We start from the raw sequence: 21,352 nt of genomic DNA on the forward strand, positions 1-21,352 counted from the left end.
ATAAATTTTGTCTATTACTCGAGGTAAATTGGCACAAGCAAGAATTTTATTTAAGCCAGTATTTCCAACACCGGCATGAATAGCCCCTGAAACATTCAAATAGTAAATATCATAAATTTCTTATGAAATAATTGTAAAGCTATTAATTATGTCAATTCAAGTTTTTTACTTTTACACATAAATAGAATATTGCGAATTCACTTACCTAAAACCACGGACATATTGACATCAGAAACACCATTGGTGGACTCTGCGGTATTAACATTATTATATCTGCCACAAGTATCACATTTTATCTTAAACTTTACGTGAAGTCCTTCTCTGTTATAGCCGTACATTTTTTCCATGTCTAAAAGACTGCTGCAGCTGGTGCATTTGAGGTTTTTAGCTAATTTTTCCAATGCAACTATACAATTCCCATCTGGAATTTTACATTGAGTAGTTTCATGCAGTGTTTCGAGAATTTTTGTTTTTTTAGCTTCTGACATAGCTGTTAGAGCTTTAGCTACTCTATCGCCTACTTTTTTTTTCACAAACCTCCCATTCTTCAAACGTGAAGTCATAAATAAATTATTTTTTAACTCCAAAATAAAAGTAACCTCAAAACATTAAAACTCTGTAGCACACGTCTCAGATATAATAATAATATACAGAAAGAGAATACAATGTTGCCAGATCTGAGAAACGACGCAATGAGTATATTTTTGGACTTCTGCGCACGTTCGCGCCACTGAAAATGTACACTGCACCTCAACTTTTTGTTATTGCATCATAGTATAGTTTACATAGGGGGACTGTTTTAGAAGTTGAGGACCACTGCTAGGTGGGAACGTCCTTAAACCATTCTCGTTACAATGTATCCCATGTACCATCATCGGCATGGTCGGATTTCCATACTCGCCTCCACCCTCCCTAATCATTGTTCGGATCATCGTCATCGTATGCAAAGGGAGGAGTTAGAAATCCAAGGGCCGAATACCGTGAGATAATTACATTGGGACAAAAGAAGCGAAGAGTACCGAAAATGGGATCTTTTCACATACTTCAGCTTCCCAAGTCGAAATCGATTCCAGGCTAAATATGCCCGAGAATTTGAGTCCCCTCATTCTGTACTACTTGAAAGGGAAGCTGTTCACTATACACATACGCAGATATATGTATATATATATATATATATAGAGAGAGAGAGAGAGAGAGAGAATGCTGAGAGAATTATCGAGAGTTTCAAGTTTGTAAACGTTGAACTGATTCCAAGACAGCCGAGTTCCGTAGGATTTGAGGAGGGTGAAGAACGAGTGAGATCGGTAGACTAAAGTAATACAAAAATTATTCCAAAGCAGAAAGTTCGTTCGAGATTAAAGCAACTTGGAAGAAAGAAGATAAAGAGTAAATCCCCGGAGTTCCGATCGAATACATTCACCCCTTTGTGGTACCTATGTACGTACATACAATAATATGTGTAAACAATCCGACTCTCCAACTACCACCGCAATTCGTCGGAGGAAAGACACGAGATAGCCTGTTGCGAATTCTAGGAATCGATTGAAATTTATTAGCGACGAGGTTAAATTGGCGACGGGATGATTCTGATTCATTCGGTATATACGATACTAACCACCCGGAAGAAGGAAAACCCACCGGCTGCCACTGTATCTGAGGAATCGATCGGTGAACCTTAATGCTCCGTTATAAACCAAGTAACAGCGGCTGTAAGGGTTGACCTGTTGCAAAGCTGTGCAACGTTTACACAACGACCATAATTCCTCGGCTGCATACCGTCGCGAAACAGATGAATTATAAATGAGTTTCTCAGCTGGACTCGAACTACGGTACCTACGTGACTAATGACGGGATGGAACTGAGAAACGGCAGCGCGACGTTACTGAATCGTATCGAGCAGACCATAAAATTAGTAACGCAAGGGGTCCCATGTGTGTGTGTGTGTGTGTGTGTGATGGGAGTTACTGCGTACACGGGACTAAGGCATTGTTTTGGCAGTTTCAAGTTTATGGTGTATCATGAATGTACTCAAGTGAAACAAACCCTTTCGCGAGAGCAGCAAACACTGCCTTCGAAACTGTTTTGTTGTGATATAATGTTCGTGGTGTGAGAACTGAGAAGGTACCTTGGCCAATAAAACACAACAGCGTCGTTATTACGGTTTTTCAACGTCGCAACGAATCGGTAGAAAGAAAATTGATCCTCGTTACGCCTGCGATTGCTTTCCCCGAAATATATTGTATAATTTTCATAATTTTCTTAAAGTTCTTGGGTCGTTTTTTGCTATACTTGACACTAAGGCTCTTATACGAAGTCTTCCGACGCTTTGAAGCTATTGTGATTTCGTTACTGGTAATACTGTAGAGCGAGAGAATCACGGTGAAAAAGTATTCTAATGTATACGACACGCGTTGGAAATTATAAGGGATTCAAGGTTGCTGAGGGTGATAAAATAACGGCGTGGAAAGCGAGACTTCTCGTCGAATCTCTGCTGCCAAAGAACAAACTCAGCAACAAATTACGGACAAGATGTATAATCTGTACTTAATTATTTCTCGTATTCCGATGTGTACAACGTAATGGTACAACAGTGCCTCAAACTTTGCAAAGTAAACTTTGACCGAGTAATTTTCGCCGTACGAAGTTTAGGATTTAACTACTAACAAACACCCCGTTTTCAAAGGATAGCCAGCTGTCGCTGACGAGATGAAAAAGGCAAAGTCGAAGTCTGCTAATTGGGTAAATCCCGCGCATTTGCACAATCGAGTTGCATGATACGAAACTAATTGCCTCAGGAATCCCCGAACCATTCATCATCCGACTAATTAAAACCGACTTAATGTCAACGAATGAAAAATTCAACTTAGAGTTGGCATAAAATCGGCAAAACGGTGACATATATAACTCCTGAGATGTGATGACGACAGCAGTAAATAAGCCAAAAGTCGAAGCTGGGCGAACCTTACGTCGACGAATGTCACTTCAAAAACGACACAATCTAGACAACGTCAAATAAAAAACATTTGATAATTCCAGAAATTTCAAAATTCCGCTCGACCATTTTTTGGTGATAACGAGTTAATTTACAGTCAACTTGTACACTGTTGTCTGTAAATTGACAACCTGGCGGACATTCGCGAAGGTGTGATTGACGTGTAGCCAACTATTGGCTTCGAACAGACCCTATTCATCAATCTCTGATTGACTTTACGTTCTGCCGACAAGTCGAACGCGAGTCGACCGTCTGCTCCTTGAGTAGCAAGCATTAAAGTTACCCACCACAAGCCGTGATACAATTTCAAACTCGAGTTACCTTCGAGTAAACCAAAATGGATTCTGAAATTATTTCCCCAATGAACGTGATCCCTTACACACATAAGTGCAGCCTGGTTAATTCTGACACAGTGCCATTTTATCTCTTATAAGGGTTTCCAGCAGCTCCTGCAGCCTAGTTTCTCTCCCTGGGACGAGAGAGGCGTTAATTTCCGCATCGCTACTTCCAAGTTAGGCTCTTATATAAATTACAAGGGGATAAGACAGGTGGAAACGATTTTCTACTGCCCCGTGTAAAGCAGGAGCGTACAGCGAAATTATTAATGCCAAGAACTAAATTATAAGTTAAAAAGTTGAACGAAAATTCAAGCCCCTTGGCATCATCAACGCTGTGATGTTGATTCACAGCGGTCGACCGACTATCTCCTGTTCGTCGGCCCCTTAGTGGTTTCAATTAACTCGGTACCTACTACAATGGGGGCAGTTTTTACATTGCGGCCTTTTCCACTTCTCTCTCTCTCTTTTCACTCAGCAGCAGCAGCGAAAAGAAATTTCCGCGGAAAGATAACGTTGAAACTGCAGTTAACGTGGGGACTATATAAGTTAAAGATATACATACGTGTAACATGAGCGTTAAAATGTGCGATGTGTGGATGTGTCCGTTTCATGAGGGTTTTTACCGTCAGTTACACTTCCCGAACCGAAAGGTATCGTCGATGTAGGAAATGCTGAAATGTCTGACGATTTTTAAATTTCATTTGGATATTTTCAAACCCGATAAACAAATTGAGGATCTGGATACACAAGAACAGTTTAATTTGAGGTAAGTTTTACCCTACTTTGATTCAAATGGAATCAGAAAAGTGTGTGATGGATACTTTGCGAATTGGAAATCATATATTATAACTTGTCCTCCGTAAATTAATAATATTTCACAATCAGTCGCTATATGTTAAAACATTTCTGTGGACACATCTTTGTTCGAAGAGAAAGTCGAGTAGTTTCCGTATTAGCGACTGAAATATTTTATTCCATATCTGTTTGTGACTGAACACCGATTCAATAAATCTTCTTACCTGTTGTTTCAATTTCATTACACCGAATATATCCTCATATTCTTTTCATGTATAACGTATAAGTTAAGTGTTGCAATTCGAAAACTAAAGTAATCAGTGAGAGATTTTTGGTTTCATTGTGGTAACATCGAAATTTCATTTGCATAAATAACATCGTTTGCAGATGATACTCGTGTAGAAGATTTTCCAGCAAATCTGATCATTCGATTCAATGGAATGATAAAGGTTTATCGTTCATACGCTGCGCGATGCGGAGATATCGCGACAATATAAAAAGCGTATAATCACGCAAAAAATTACTTGACCTGAGTTCAGTCATGCTTGTATCCAGGTCCTCATTATTATTAAAGAAAGCAGAAGATGTACATCAAATGATCGAATCAAGTAAAATTATGTCAAAACAATTCCCCCTCAGCGTGGAAAAACAAAACAGAAAAAATTGTACGGGAAGACTTCGGCACTTATCAATGATTTTTTTTAGACACGGTGCTACTCTTCCTTTATTTCCTGATTAAAAAAGAAACTGTACCGAACATCATTTTTTTATAAATCATAGTTCAATTTATTTTTTAATGAATTGTATGCGCACATCCCCTAAAGTTAAATTTTTATTCATCTCTTCGATTATCCGAATTTTTAAACAACTTGTCTAAAATATCAATACAAACCACATACAATACAAGTTTTCTTTCAAAATCCAATCGTGTTATCAAAAATCCATGTCAGATGATTAGTTACTCGGACTACATTTAGGAATAAAATGAGCTACTGTCTATTGGAATCGGGCAAATTATACAAATTTGGCATCATTAAAACGTGTTCGATTTAGTGAACGATTTCCATAAAAATTCACAGTATTCAGTTTTTTCTATCGCATCAAGAATATATAATTTTATAAAAAAGCTTGTACAAAAAATCGCATAATTGAATTGACAAATTTGAACCTTTGTTTCTAAATTTCGACCTGTTCCTAAGTTTTCACCTCATATATAGTCTTTGATTCAAAACTAAATCTTGCGGGCGAAAATTTGCAAACTTTTACGCCAAGTTTTATGCATACGTGATCGTCGAATCTCTAAGAAATCACGAGGCGGGATTTAAAGTTAAGATAAACGAGAACAAGGGATGGAGGTAGGTATAAAAAAGGTCGCACAACCTTTTATCAAAGGATTTTGACCCCCGCATATTCTAACGAACCCATTTCTCCGGGCCATTTGGTTCGATTGATAATATTTCCCGTCGCACAGGAACCGCCGTCTATTTTCTGCGAGACCGTACCTAACCAGTAGGCCGATTCCGGGAGCAGCTTGCAAATTAAATCAGCAAAGTTCCCGCCTTGAATGAAGAAGTTTTCCGGGTCGTTAGACGCTCGGGCAAACTGCAACGCGTAATCGTATCTGACCCAAACAACTAAATTTTCACCAGACAACCGGCATCCATGCAGCCATTCGGACAACTGAGTCAGAGCCTTAAGAATATCCTCGAAATTATTTGAAAATCTCTCTGTTTTTCAATAACAAATTACAACGCGTGGCCAAGCCTGTAAATAAATTTAATTTCCACCGATAACAACTGACTCGTAACCATGCGACATCTCAACTCAAATTTCTCGCTCCGTGACGAATTTTAAATAACCGCGTGCCAACTGGCTCGATTAAAACTTGTTATTTCCAACAATTTCTCATTAACAAGCCACGTCTGCGATGGGTAGAAATTGCAGATTCGTGAGTTCGCCGATACGGTGTATGTGCCTATGAGTTTTCACAAAATAGAAAAAACTTTTCCAGTCTCCTTGCCGTCAGGCAAAAGTGTGAGCTCAAGGTGAGAAGACAAGTGGCGTGTTTACCAATTGTCTCTTCGTCGTAACTATAATCGAGAGGACTGATTGTTTTCTTGAATAAAAAAACTTTCAGTACTAGCACTTTTTTATAAATCCAGAAATTTGATTTACGAAACTCACTTTGGTTGTAAAGTTCGTACCTGATTTTTCATACCAAAATATATCAAATTTATTCGAAGCAAACACCTGTCTGTATATTCGAAATTTGTCAAAGTTAACTTACACGCTGATCCCCCGAATTCAAAATTAATTTATAACGCTTCTTCAGATTTAAAAAATTAATTCTTCTCAAAGAATGCTGGGTGAAAAATTTTCATGCCGGATTAATTTAGGGTCATTTCATACGGCCACTAAGCCGCGGGATGATCCCGAAAATAAATATAAAATTTCCCCCCTCGCCGCGTCATTATTTCACCAGGTATAAAAAAGACCTACAATTTATCACGTGTTTCGTACTCGATAAAAATTTCCGAACAAAGCCGAATGCAAGTGCGGTAGAATGTAAGAGATACGAGAATTAAAAAAAATCCGCCATAATTTGCACGCGTAACGTTGACGTCACAGCGGACTTACAGGAAGAACTCAACGAGGGCGAGAAAAGGTGGCGGAAAAAAGAAAAGAGAAAGGAACAGCGAGGGAATCTCGTAGTCATTTTGCTCTTCACCATTGACGGGAAAGGCCCGTGGGAGCGAAGAAGTAACAAATTCCCGGGACTCCGAGGGAGGCAGCAAGGAGTTGATAGGATAGGTATAGTGCGAAATACTTTCGGACTAGATCGCGTCGAAAGATAAATCTTGTTGGTCGTCGCGGCGTCGTATCGAAAAAAAGGAAATAATGGCTCCGCACCCTTTCTCAACTTTAAAAATCACCAACAGATGGAGAAGACGACGCGAAAAAAGAGGATTACACGCGCTGCCGATTCCTGCAACATTACGTGCGTCTATAAAAGCACAGGTAAAACAGTTTTCGCAACCTCGAGGCCGTTTTGGGGAAAATTGTTTCAGCTCGTAGCTCGGTTATAAGCCGGGACGCGATTTTGCGAATATGGACGGGAAAAAAAGTCGATATTTCATAAGTCACGCCTTGTAACCACCCCCGCGAACCCCGATTTCCTCCCCTAACGCAAAGTTTCCGAGCCGCTGGAATGCGCTCAACGGCTCGGCTCGTCTTCCGCGAATCTCACGGGAAATAGCGAGTCTCGAATTTCAATAACATATCCTGTTTTTCCCTCTCTCGTACTTTTCTCCCTCCCGCTGTATAACTTTCGTTCATTATACTCTGACACATTTTTTTCCTTCTCGAAATTCTTTTCCCGTTTCTCTTTCATTCTTCTCCCGTTTCATTGTCACCTAATTAATCGTCTGTTACATAAAAAATAAAAAATTACATAACACATCAGCTGTAGAAAAATTAAATTCACGTCAACTGGTGAAACGAACAGGATTCGCGTATTTTTTAAACTGCTCGACAAAAATCGCAAAATGTTTTTCACGGAGACTTGAGAAAAAAAAAAAAATCTAATCGGCCCAACGATGGAAGAATAATAACCCGATAATTATTGTTTGACGATTCGACTTTTCCCTCTTCATACATTGACTCTGCGAATAAGTTTAAATCAGGATTCTCGATCCGCTGACCCGAGAAGTAATAAAATCAGAGTCAACTTGCATTTCATGTGAAATAAATAATCATCAGTCGAATGTAGATAGAAACGGGATGTCGTCAACGCCTGTCGCGTTATGACGTCACTTCACCGAGGGAATGTTATTTCCAAAAGACTGCTCTTACCCGGTGTCTTTCAAGTCTGTATAGGGTATGAAACCCTCTCGACGAGAGGAAAACACATTTGTGGCAAAACATGTATTCTGACAATAAGGTAGAAATTGAGTTGGTGCACGTAGAGAATTCAGTTATACGTGTACACACCTCGAGGTACATGATACAACAACGCGAGATACGTGCGGCTTTTAACAGCGCGAAAATGCCCCGCATTTACGATGTACTTTTCAAGTTGCGTTAATGAAGTAAATTTAATTCTCATATATGATATATCTGTTATACCGACGTCTGAATTTTACAGTTCAGTAAAAACTTGATACAACTCAAAAGTGACGAGATCAGGATTCAGGGAGTAAAGATGAGGTTGATTCATTCGATTTAATGTTATTCAAAGAATTTCTCCGTTATAGCAGGAAAATAAATTAGAAGCCATAATTTCGAGGAGAGTTTCGTTCTTAATAAAATATGACCAAATTCACGACAGTGTGTCTGTTTAATTTCCTTTCAGATTTCCACTTATTCTAAACCCTGAACTTTTAAACACTTCGTTTCATCAATTTCTTTTTTCTTTTTTTTATTTTTGACCTTTATACACCTCCAACATCTTTTTAAACACGTATTCAATATACGTCCCTGTAAGAAAATTTTTTTCGCAGTTCTTTTTCTCCATTACATATAAGAGGGGGACTTTGGTTGCGTACCGTAACTTTTATCCCATCATCTCTGTATCATCTTGAACGATGAAGGTAAAAAAAAAGAAAATTAAATTGTTGACCAAAGTGCAGACGAGACGCGGCTTACTACACGGCTTCATCGACGCATTCGACGTTCGCCGAGAGGAAAGGAAACGTTTGCCGATATTTACGAACGCTCGAGATTCCAGAAGGAAAATATACGAGACTCTATGCACTCGATGCAAACGGAGAGAGTCGTGTGGTTTCGTACTTTTCTTTTTTTCCCAGTTTCTGTACGTGGCAGAAAGGAAAAAGCACAGAAATTAAAGTCAAATACGAAAATTGTAAAACGAACGATATGTAGGTACGTAATTCACTTCATTTCTATTCAAGAGTATACCTATCTGCAATATAATGTAGTTTTGTTTCAGTATACGCACATTATGCACCCTCGACGTTTAAGTTCCCCATTAATATCCCGCCATCTTACGTAGAACAACTCAAGTGTAAACTTTGTTTAAGTTCTATACCTGTATGAAGAAACTTACTTGTTCCGCACACTTTGCCATACGGATATGTACTCGTACAATTTCTGCGGTACGTTTTCCCTAGCCCCAAAACTCGAGCTTCGATCGAACCCTCATTTCCTCAATTCGCCGCTCTCTCTCTGTATATGTATAGATTCGGTATCTCTTCCATCTTTCTATATTATCCAATTCTAAATTTATATATAAAGCTCAAAAAGACGGATGTATACTAACAAGTGCAAAAGAAACTGAGCGATTTTATGAAAAAATTTTAACTGGCTTGATTTTTTACCCCCGTACTATAAGTACCTTATATAATATAGAAGGATTGTGAGGTTAGCGGATGAAATATGATCGTCGATCCTACTACACGAGAGTTTAATCCGTAAGGAATTGGCAATAACTGAGAAAGAAAAAAAATAAGATCACATGACAAGAAAATACACTTTGAGAATTCAACGTTGAGTGTATATTGTACGTATACAACGATAAGTTATAATCCCGACGAGAAGAGCCTGAATTTTTCTATTCCCGAGCCGAGAGGTTCATCGTGTAATACATATGAGGCATTCCGCACCAAACCGACCTGCGTACGATCCTCACCATCGGCGATTTATTTTAATTTCAAGTATGGTGTTCAGTGTACAAAAAAATCATGCTTCGCAGAGTTTTAGATTTTTTGGGCCACGGGTTTGACTTTTACTGCTCGAAAAAACACAAAACCAATTTTACGAATGAATAGCCCTAATCGATTGGTTTCAAATTTTCTCGTGCATTCTTTATCAAAAAAGCGAAAATTGTGAGACCAACTTGGAAGTGGAAAAGCTTTTGGTTCAGAAGCTGCTGGCGAATTAAGAAATTACAAAATGAGAAAAATCGAATTATATACAAATTAAAAAATACAAATTTACATTCTATTCGTTCTTTCTTACTTTTTTCTCACAACTTGGGTTTTTGTACTTTCGGGAGTGGTAAAAATCATAGCCGTGATTCAAAAGAATCTAAAACCCGGTGAAAGATGTTTTCTTTTTTTGTATACTCTGCACCATCGTTAAAAATAAAAAAATTCCCGATAACGAGGGTCATACGTAAGTCGCGTCGGTTTGACGTGGAATGCCTTATATATTATACATAGTATACTTGTGTGTATATATTTGTTTTTTCAATTTCTTCATTAAAAATCGGTTCACGTTTTCGGTCTAGGGATGAAAAAATCCTCCGTATCACACAACGACTTTCGAACGATCAATGAAAAAGCGATGAAACGCCTCGGATAAATATTTGCAGTCCGATTTTCCATCGGCTGCAGGTGCCGCGTATCTCTCGCGCCTCTCATACTGATCACAGAAGGAAGATGCTCGGCGAACAGCGTTGTCGCCACGACGCGAATACCAAAAAGGTGAGAGCGTCGAAACGGCGCGCGACGCGACGTCGACGATACGCGGAAAAAAGCTCGAACGCCGCGCCGTCGGGATATTTGCCAGAAAACGAACGCTGCAGAAATCGACTAATTCACCCTCCATCCACAGCGTCTGTCGTTGCAGGCCTGCTGCACCTTTCCTCCCCCACCCTCGCCATTGCCGTAGTGTATGTAAATTTACATTATACACGTCCACCATTGTAAAGGTAAGGAGAAGTATCTCATATGGTTTTTCGACTGAAAACGTGTCGACGAAAAAGCGACGGATGATCGTTCAACGAGTCACCAGAATGGCGCTAATAAGAAATCAGCGTTTTTAATCCGATTGGTGCTTTCTTTTAAATGTGAAACTTTTGCTACGGCAACGTTATCTCGGTTGTATTTTATTTTATAGACAATTTCGATACACGGAGATAGTCGGCCTTAGGTACCTCTACCCTCCGTAAATTGATCGGAATCCAAAGACGCACGGCACTGTTTATGCAGACGTACCCCTCGCCTGGACGTCTCGCAAATTTAACCTGTAGTATCTACACGCCCGTTAGAAAACTTTTTTCAGTCTCCTCGTGAAAGTATAATCAAGGTGTGCGTCAAGAAAAAGAAGAAGATGTGAGCAAAGTTTGAAGGTGCTAGGATTACTTCGATCCTTGCCACCGAGTGATTGAACTTTCAAATGGAAAATATACGTCTATTTTTTCCATGCCGAATACTTCTTACACGCGGTAAAATATCGATGAAAACAAAAATTGTAACCTGACCAACTATTCGGGCATATTATGAGGTATGAAATGGAATTTGTGCAGATTTATCAAACCGCGACGCAAAAACGTGAAAAATTGAAAACCCACTAAAATTCACTACTGTTTGTAAGTAGAAAACTTATATCTGAAAAAAAAATCTGCAAAAATTGTATATCATGTACCTCACAATGTGCCCAAAAAGTGTGTCAAATACATATCAGATTTTTCCCATTCATATTATGTGCGTATAATAAATTATCAAGTATTGGTATCGAAAAAAAAACATGTTTTGTGTCCCATTAAAAATTTCCATCGCTCGTTGACACAGGCTAGAGTTGTCCGAGTGCCTTCAAACTTTCCACACGTACATGTTTTTTAATTATTTTTTTTACACACTGTCGTACAAAAAACGAAATAACAGCGACCCTAATACACGTGTATAATATATAGGCAATCCAGCTGCCTGCACGTATACCTAAAATATCCCTTGCGAAACTCCGAGCGGGTTAATTTCGCTACCGGTGTACTTGCACCGCGAGCAATTCTGCATTTCCAACGGCGCCGATATATACGTATAATATGTATAATATGCCTGTATATACTGTTTGCTGATAAATTATCTGATTCGGTGAAGTAGCATATTGGCTTGCTTTATAATTGAAAATTTCTGAGGCTAAAGTGGAAGCAGGTATTCCCATGTGTATAAAGTAACCCACTACAGCAGCAACGGGGCGATGCTATTTTTTTCATTTTTTGAAACTCGAAAATAGTTTTTCTATCGCTTTGTTTGCAATTTTTCCTCCCTTTTTCAATCAATTAATTATACGTCGCCCAAATGAAATAGAAATTATAGAAATATTCAGCCAATGCACTGCAGTTCAACTTGTCGAATTTAATTGATACATATCGGCAGTTTTTTTTTTTATAACCTTATACTATGATTTTTGATTAGTAATACGCTTCAATTAGTTATCCAATAACATGACTAACTACACGCTTCTCTGATAAAATTGAACAATTCCAAAAGATAATCGTGAAGAGACGGCTGTGATTATCATTTTCGTAGAAGGTGTCAGTCAGTCTATTGAAAGTGAAATCAAAGTGAGCAAGAGTGAAAAAAAAAAAATACCTACCGAAAAAATCTCGCGCACAGCAAACTGCCTGCCTATACGGTTACAAACCAATTTTGTATGGTCTTGTTATAATTTAATGGAAATAACGTACCAGGCACAAAACTAATGCAGGATGTGGGCAACTCCGAGCAAACTCCGGTCAAAAACAGCTGACGCGCCTAACGGCTGCATTATTATATGTGTAATACGATGGTTGGTTCACGCTGCAATCAATTATCGGTTATTTGAGTTATACCCATGGAAAAGTAACGTGACCGCGACAATTACGATATTTTTATAAAATAAAAGTGTTGATTGATTAAAATTCTATATCTCTATTCAAATAACCATCATTTATTTGTGCAAAAAATTCTTCGCGTGTATTATGCTAATTTCGGTGTGCGGTGAAATTTGTTTATTGGTAAAGTTTGCGCTGCACAGTTTTCGTAATGTTTAAAAGTTTCAGGCAACAATGCGAATTCGTATTTGAACAAAAACTAGAGCCGATAATATAAAAAATAAGGACTCCTGCCAAAATTATACCTACGCAATACTCGCCAAAAAGTATGACTCCACATCGAGAATAATATTTACACGCAGAGTTTAAAAAACTTTGATTAAATTTAAAGAGCACGGATTAAACAACGGTGAAAATAGGTCAATGTAATTTTTGTGCTTTCAATATTAATCATCTTTCCCGTTGTTTGCAGAGTTGAGATTATAATTATTGTTTCGCGAACTCTTCTCATTAAAGAAAATTTTCCTCCGTCACAAAACGACCTGTCTATGCATACAAAATATATATATATATATATATATATACAACATGTACAACAAATTCCTTGCACCGAAGGCAATATCGGGCGGTTGGGACGTGAAGTTTATTAAAATTTATAACCTACAGACGGCAATAAATCCGTTTAATTGCAAGTAATTAGTCCCAGTGCGGTGCAGACGTGTTTCGGTCAGCTCACCCTTAAACTCAAATCTGACTATCCAAACGGTCCGAATTTACGAGAGAAATTTAGGATCTCGACGCAGTCCCTGATCCTCCTGGTCAACTAACTTATGCCTATACGTAGGTGCACGTATATTTTGCAGCGTCCGAACAGCGCGGAAGACAAAAACAAGACATAAATATACCTGTTCATTGGAGATTCTACAGTTTGGACTGGGAATATTTAATGCAATAATGCGATGTAAGTAAAATCGTGCGTCGTGTAATAGTAGGGGCAAAACGTGAATCGAAACGCCTGCAAGGTAAAATCACTCTGAATTGTCATTCTCGGTATCGAACGGACGTACAACAAGCTAACTCTGGACCATTCTGCCAATCAGCGGTAAACGATCTCACGGATTTCCATTTCCCAAGCAATTTTCACTGGCTAATGGGAAGCCGCCTCGCCGTGGTAACTTGATTTTCGTAGGTGTTGGTGCGTGCACGATGTAGAAACGCGTCGGGGATTCAACGTTGCTTCGAAATTGGTGCACCGTATTCCGCGTAAGACTCCCGGATTCAAAAAGCGAAGAATGAGAATAAGACGAAGAGTAAAAAGAAAAAGGAGAAGCGGCGGGGTAAAAGAAAACCGGCGAACAGCCGCCTCCGCGTGGAGTTTAAATGTTGAGCTTTAAAGCTTCATCCCTTTGGAGAGAATTGAGCGAAAACAAATACCGCGGATGCTGCCTTGATTTCAGTCTCTGAGAGCCCTGTTCGCGGTTGACGCGAGAACGAGTCGGAGTAGCGGATAAAGATCGCGAAAGGTTAGAGGGTGAAAAGAAAGGTGAGGAAAAAAGAAACTGCAAAGAATCCGAGCGAATCCTCGAGCAAGTGTTAAGACGTTCATCTGCTAGCGGAGTTTTATCCGTTTGCGCCGCTTCGTTCACGTTTAAATCTCTTCAAGCTCCCGTGTAGAAAAGTTGCGGGAAAAGCGAATAAGTTCAGAACCAAGGACAAGTATAAATAAGAGAAGAAGAAAAAGAAAAACTAAAAAAGAACATAACCCCGGGTGATCATGAATGAATTTATTTCATCTCTTCGAGAAAACGTCGTCAATTTCGAAGTGCGTTCGTGATAACGATGCGTCAAGTATTTACCAAGCTATCAAAATGATGAACAAATATTTCAATGTTCCCTTGTTTAATGCCATATTCAATCCAACTATTTGTACGACCCCGAATAAAGCATCGTGAATGACGAATTTATTCTTAGAGTAATTAAAACCATTTTATATGTATACTAGGGGCTTCGCCCCTGCGCGCTTCGCGCGCCAACCCCATCTCGGCGCTACGCGCCTCGGGCACTCGGCGCTGCGCGCCTCGTTGTTCGGCGCTTCGCGCCTCACTATTTCCTTACGCATTGTCTAGTAGACAGGCGAATTCCTTCATGTTGATTTAATGACAGGTCCTGCACTTGCTGTCCACTTCAATTCCTTCTGTGCTTACTTTCCTTTTTTTCATCAATCTAAGCTTCCATTCGTTGGTTGAAAATTGGTGTTCCTTCTCTATTGATATCTATCTATCTCCTTGACTTGCTGAATTATTTTTGCTACCGCTCTGCCCGTTATTCTCCAAAATCACCTTCTTTACATTATTTTTTTCTCTATATTTATGTTGCTGTTCACTCCGTAAAACACCTCTTTCTCTTGTGGTCAACATCGATCATGGTCGTCCTCTTGCCTGGTTATAGGAATATTTGTTTATTATTATTCTCTGGCTTATTTGGTTCTTCGCACTTAAAATTTTATTTTCCTTTTTCCTTTGTGATACTTCCGACCATCCACCATCTTCATCGCCTTGTCTGCTGGTTGAAACTCCTCCTTTCTGTTCGTTGGTTGAAAAGCCAGTATGATATTTTTTGTTCGCTTCCCTATATTTTCGCTGCTGTTCCCGTCGTCTAATTTTTCGCTCTTCTATGTCCATCACCTTGGTTGGTCGTCCTCTCGATTTATTTTCCGAATCAATCATCGCAATCGATTCTTCTAATTCTTCGACACCCTTCGTTGAATTATTTTTACTGCCGCTCTGCCGGTTATTCTCCAAAATCACCTTGTTTATATTATTATTTTCTCTATATTTGCGTTGCTGTTCATTCCGCAAAACACCTCTTTCTCTTGTGGTCAACATCGATCCTGGTCGTCCTCTTTCCTGGTTATACGAATATTTGATGGATATTATTCTATGGCTTATTTGGTTCTTCGCACTTACAATTTTATTTTCCTCTTTCTTTTGTGATACTTCCGACCATCCACCATCTTCATCGCCTTGTCTGCTGCTTGAAACTCCTCCTTTCTCCATTGTCATCGTAAATCCTGGCTGTCCTTTTGACTGTTTGGTGATATATTTAGATTTACTATTATTTGATTGTTACTTTTCATACTTATTACTCACTATCTGAATTTTATTTTGGTTCTGCAAGACATCAAAGTGTCCACTCTCTCCGTCACCGGTGAAGAGTAGCGAGAATTGTGTTCCATTTTGTGATCCGATCCGGTGTGGATGAATTTGTTCTTCGCGATACACGATTAAACATATCTTAAAAATATCCGCAGCTGCATATATTGCATTTTTATTCATATGTGATTTGTAATCACCAGGTCACCTAACCACAGCACCGTTTGACTCATTACCTGTAATAAAACCCGCAAATGTAGACCAATTATCCACTATATTTGAAACGATACTCAGTCTCACCTCTGCGTGTCGATTTTGAGTGCCGTATACACGATACGCCAAAGCGCGAAAAAGACAATTCCTGTCGGGAATCATCTTGATAATTTTCGTTTGCATGTTCATTTTTTGCGCGTCAGAAACAGATACCTATAAAGATATTTGTCAAAGACTGTCATAAACAGCCGATGACAGCTGTCAAAGGGTTTGCTAGATGTTTTTTGTTTTGTTTTCGGGATCTCACCCCACCGCCAACTTCATGCGTATACTATTGTTATTATAATCTTTTTTTACTATTGTTATTATAATCTTCTTTTACTATTGTTATTATAATCTTTTTCTACGTTCATTTGTTTGAAACTTTTTTATTAGATAGAGAGATTATAATCACGCGCAGCTAATTACGCCCACAGGTACAGTATAATTTATTATGCCTTTTAGGGGTTTCAAATTGTACACGAAATGAAGAAGAAAATTATTCTGCACCATATCCATCGACAGCTGCGTCGGAACATCTTAAATTATTGTAAAATATAAATGTAGCTGTGGTGTGAAAAAATTCATCGCGATAGTAACAGCGTTGTGTGTTTTCAGTCTTGCTTTTGCCAATCCATTCGACGCATCTCGAACGGAAAGACTGTATGTGTAGGAAAGAAAAAATCGATGTGGGTTCTATACTTTATCGAGAAGTGAAACAATACGAGGAGGATAATAAATTTCGGAGAGCGGCGTTCATTGCAATTGTTCGGGAAACTGGTTCGCACGGTGAACGTACACAACTAACAATGAAACAAAATTCGGTATAAAATTTTACACATAAATAAACACAGTGTATCTAGATATCGTATAATCATGGGCAAAAACATAAATTGTACCGATGGAAATTCCGAGCCTGTCAGAAATTTGTCAAAAGTATATTTCGCATAGGATTTGTGGCTTGGAATACAATTATTGTACGCCTCGCACAGATATCTGCGTCGAGAGAGAAGTGGAAAAAAAAAAATGTGGATAAATTTTTACGAAGGATCAGTAGAATACCGAGGAAATAATTGGAAGAATGGAAGATACAAATGACGAGCTGAGAGGTAGAAAAACAGAGAGATGAGAAAATGAGAAACAGACGCTCAGCCGAAATTGCTTTCGGCCTTCTTTCCACCCTGAAATTCTGATGAGAAGTCCTTCTTTACTTCCTCCATCAATTATACTTCGAAGAGAACCTAATCTACTTCTATATGCGACCCAAAGTCCACCACACGATTAGGTTTCGAGAGAGTCTTATTACTTCTAACAGTTCACCGATATTTCGATGATCCTTTTACGTGCCGGGAACACGTATCAGAAAGACACGATTAGGCTTTAAGAGGGTAAATCGTCGAGTAGTCTAAGCAAAACCAATCTCTCGAACATAAGTGAAATTCAAACGTACAACTGGATACCCTTGGAGAATATTTTCTTTTCTTTTTTTTTTACTGCAAACAATACTCTGTGAATTGGGCCGATTGTTCCACCAATTATTAATGCTACGCTCTTAATATCATTAGCGACGAATACGCATCAGGTACGTACCGAGGAAGGAGCGAAAAAAATTATCAAATGACGCAGAGAGTCAGGGTATAAGGAAAAAAGCTCGTACATGGTAATCAAGTTTTTCACTCGGTCAACCGTAACGTGCACTTTTTCAAACGGCTCTCCGGTTCAGCTACGTCGATACTTTTCAATTGGACCATTAAAATGGTTTTCAGCCGTACGTCGTGTGTCCGGATCGTTGAAAATTCGATCACGCATTGGAAAAGTGAAACAAAAAACCAGAGAGAAAAATAAAATTGGAAGGCGAAAAAAGAAACGAACAGAGACAACCGGCCAATATTTAATTGAATTTCTAACAGCAGTACAGAGAGCGCAACGCGCGCATCACGTTCGTCCGTCGAAGTAAAATAATTGACAAAAATTAGTTAGGTATAAAGTAGAAAACTGAAAAATGTAAAAATGAAGAAAAAACGATGCGACTCACCGTGGCTGAATTGATTATTACTGGCGATCACTCTCTCGGCATTTTTCCTAGCGATCCAAAACCACTCGCTGCTGTTGCTCAGATACTTGTACTCAACGGCGAGATCCTTGACCAACACAGCGTCCTCGTCCTCGAGACGATGAGCAAACGGACAGTAGAGCCAGTGATCGCGGTATTGAAGTTTGTCGTAACAGTTTCCAGCGGCGAAAATATCCTCGTCGAATTCAACCATCGATAATATACTAGCGTGAAGGAGGTACTCCGACGACAGCATAACTTCCGGGGCGTACTTCCACAGTCTCGTGAGCATATTGGCCCTGTTAACGGCGAGATTGGCCTCGAGGCGAAACCTCTCCTGAGCGTAACGATCCACGACACCTTCGCCGAGGTTCAGGTCGGTACCGGCGGTGCAATTCTCACCCAGCAGATGCTGGTTCTCGATGATCCTCAAGAAACGCGTGACGATGTCGACCTGGACGCTCTGCTTCTCGGTGCGTCTCGTTACCACCTCTTCGTACTCGGCCATGCTCTTTTCCGACCACTTGGACGAGTTCCGGGACTCGTTCTGCTGCACCTCGTCGTAGGCCTCGTAATCCTCCAGTTTCAACCTCACGTAATTTTCGTTCACCCGTTTGTCCTCCTTCGACGACGTGTGCACCATGGTGCCAAATTCCTCGGTAGCGTTCTCCCTCTCCCCGTCCATACGGGCCTGCTTCTTTTCCTGCGGAAAAGCTTTCCGCAGCTTTTCCAGCGAGCCAACGGTTCCCGGGGAACCGGGACCGACGGTGAGTTCACCCGCAGGACCGAGCTTCGTCTGAATCCTTTGATTCCTGCGTAATTGTTCCTTTTCCCGGGTCGACGGAACGTCCTGCATTCGCGGGTGAATTTCGTTGAGAATTTTTCCGAGCTTTTGAACGGCCTCTTCCTGAAGGATGTTCCTGGTCAAGTTTATCCTGTCGTCCGGGAATTCGTTGGTGATATTCGTCCCCTCGGTGTCGTTCGTCTCGAGGAAAGGTAGGGAGGCCTCCTCGCCTAGAAAAGTCGCGTTTCTGATCGTCGTCGTCGAGCCGCTTTTCCGTTTACCTTTCGCAGGAACGAAACCGTCGTCGAGATCGTCGATTATTATCTGTCTGACGAAATGACCGCGCGACCTTCCGTGTCTTATTTGCGCAGCGGCCGGCGATCTTTCCAAACTCGTAGTATCAACGGCCTCTTCGTAATCCTCGACGAAATCCCCGCTTATCTGTTTTTCAAATTCACCCAGCGTAATCTGTCCCGTATTGGTCAATGGAAGCTTTTCGAATCGCGTATCCTGCACGAGTTTTCTCTCGATGAAAGGCGGCCTGTGCTTTTGTTGATGGCGCACCAATTCTTTCGGCCTTTCAATCTGTACCTCAATTCCGCAAGCTGATCTCGGTAAAATCTCACAAATCAGTGAAAATAAAATAATCACCGTCCAATAACCGTTGAGATTCATTTTACGGAGGGCTCAGAACGACACCCGAATCAATCCGCCATTCTGCATCAACTAAATGGTTGTTAATTATATCCAGAGCTTTGTCGATCAAACCGTCACCCCATGCTGGACATTTTTTGATTTCATTTTTCTTTTTTTTTTCCGTTCGGATTGTATACCTATTTGTTTCTTCAATTATTTTTGATTCACCACCTCAAACCTCGCGTTCAAAAAGTATTTTCTTCCGCGCCCTGGTACCTTCCATTTATCAGACCGTTTGACACACGCCCATATTAAAGAAAACTGTTGCTACGGTATCACGGCACTGTTAATATAAACTTCTACAACGATCCGCACAATAGTCAGAGTCTACATTAGAGAATCGGTATCCGTGCACCAGTTTATAGCAATAATTACAGGCCGGAATGAACGGTGCATAAATTTTCATTCACAGTTAATTAAACCCGGCTGATAAAAGCCTTGCGTACAACAATGTAAATCTATAATCACTGGAGGTTATACTGGATAGTTAAATTGTAGTCTGATAATAACTAACGGTATTATCACAGAATTTTGCTGAGGGGGGTGGTTTCAAATCGTATCGTTACCTTTATCACGTCACATTATCCACCTACGCATTACATTATTACCAAAGGTTGTTTGTTTATTACGCGAGATTCACAAGCGACATTTTTATCACGTGATTACGCGACGTCTATACTTGTACGTTTACGTATTGTCATACTGTTGATACCAACGTCAGTTCCTCCCTTATTGTTAGAGTGTGACTGTTGGTTAGAACAAGAAAATTACGATTAGGAAGAACAGGAATTTTACAAATCAAAATTGAAAACAAAAACTATACAAATACAATTGTTCTTGTAGTACTTTTCAATATCCCACAACGTTGAGTATCTGACAAACATTTATCACTTCAAAAAACTTCATCTTCACAATTTACTGATGGTGAATGTTCCGCGATACATATTGATAAGCAGCATCAAAAAGTGTGATATAACATTGTTCACGGTACGATTATCATTGTTCTAAACGATATTTCATCACGCGATGCTTACTTGAGAAACTTTAACGACCATCAACATTTACTTCACTCCGATTTTGTCAAAAATGTTTTACGCGTGCAAGAAGGTAAGACTATGATTAAAAAAAAAAAATAAAAAAATAAAAAAATTAACAACTTATCCGCAACCTAGATTGGGTTTGAATGTTTTCCTGTAAGCGATTTATCAAAATGTCGAATCGTCGTCTCGCTGTACCGACAAGCATCTTTTTCAAATCATCGGCAACAAATTCGGTGCGTGTGTGTGTATATATATATATATAAATATGTATGCATGGTATATAAAATCAACAATAGTGTCCAGAATAAAACGGAGGAACAAACTTGAAGCGGCGAGTCGTGCGAAGAGTAAACAGGACGTGAAATTATCGTCAAATTATATTACGTATAGAAAAATGTCGTAGTGCTTCGAGATGGGATCGCGGGTGCACGCGGTGCCTGACTGAGGGTTGAAACGCGACTCGCGTCCCTCCGGATCCTTGGAAACCCAAAGCGCATGTCCCGGGATGCCTGCGCTCCTTAACACAGGTAATATACATTCATTAGAAACTCGCGTCCCTCCACCTATCTGCACTTATTTACTATAATCACAGGAAGCGTAAGGTACAATTTCTTTACAGGTATTGCATCCTCCAAGTTGCAGCGAGTTCGTTCGTTTAATCGGATTTCAATTGGGGCGAGGTCGAAATTTCGAATT

General features: G+C 39.7%; 1 protein-coding gene across 2 annotated transcripts in view; it reads right to left on the reverse strand.

Annotated features, from left to right (window-relative positions):
- Positions 1 to 21,089, reverse strand: part of LOC124305241 (probable G-protein coupled receptor CG31760) — a 141,434-nt gene extending 120,345 nt beyond the window's left edge. Inside the window, exons 1-2 of one of the 2 annotated variants that reach the window (XM_046764423.1) lie at positions 20,980 to 21,089; positions 18,119 to 20,362 (exon numbers count right to left, since the gene is read on the reverse strand). In XM_046764423.1, coding sequence (XP_046620379.1) covers positions 18,119 to 19,595 — 1,477 coding nt within the window. In that variant the 5' untranslated portion in view covers positions 19,596 to 20,362; positions 20,980 to 21,089. The remainder of the gene's footprint in view (positions 1 to 18,118; positions 20,363 to 20,979) is intronic. The other variant, XM_046764433.1, reaches the window with a different exon arrangement.
- Positions 21,090 to 21,352: the final 263 nt, after the last annotated feature.

Source organism: Neodiprion virginianus, chromosome 1, assembly GCF_021901495.1.
Source record: "Neodiprion virginianus isolate iyNeoVirg1 chromosome 1, iyNeoVirg1.1, whole genome shotgun sequence".
Taxonomy (NCBI): domain Eukaryota; kingdom Metazoa; phylum Arthropoda; class Insecta; order Hymenoptera; family Diprionidae; genus Neodiprion; species Neodiprion virginianus.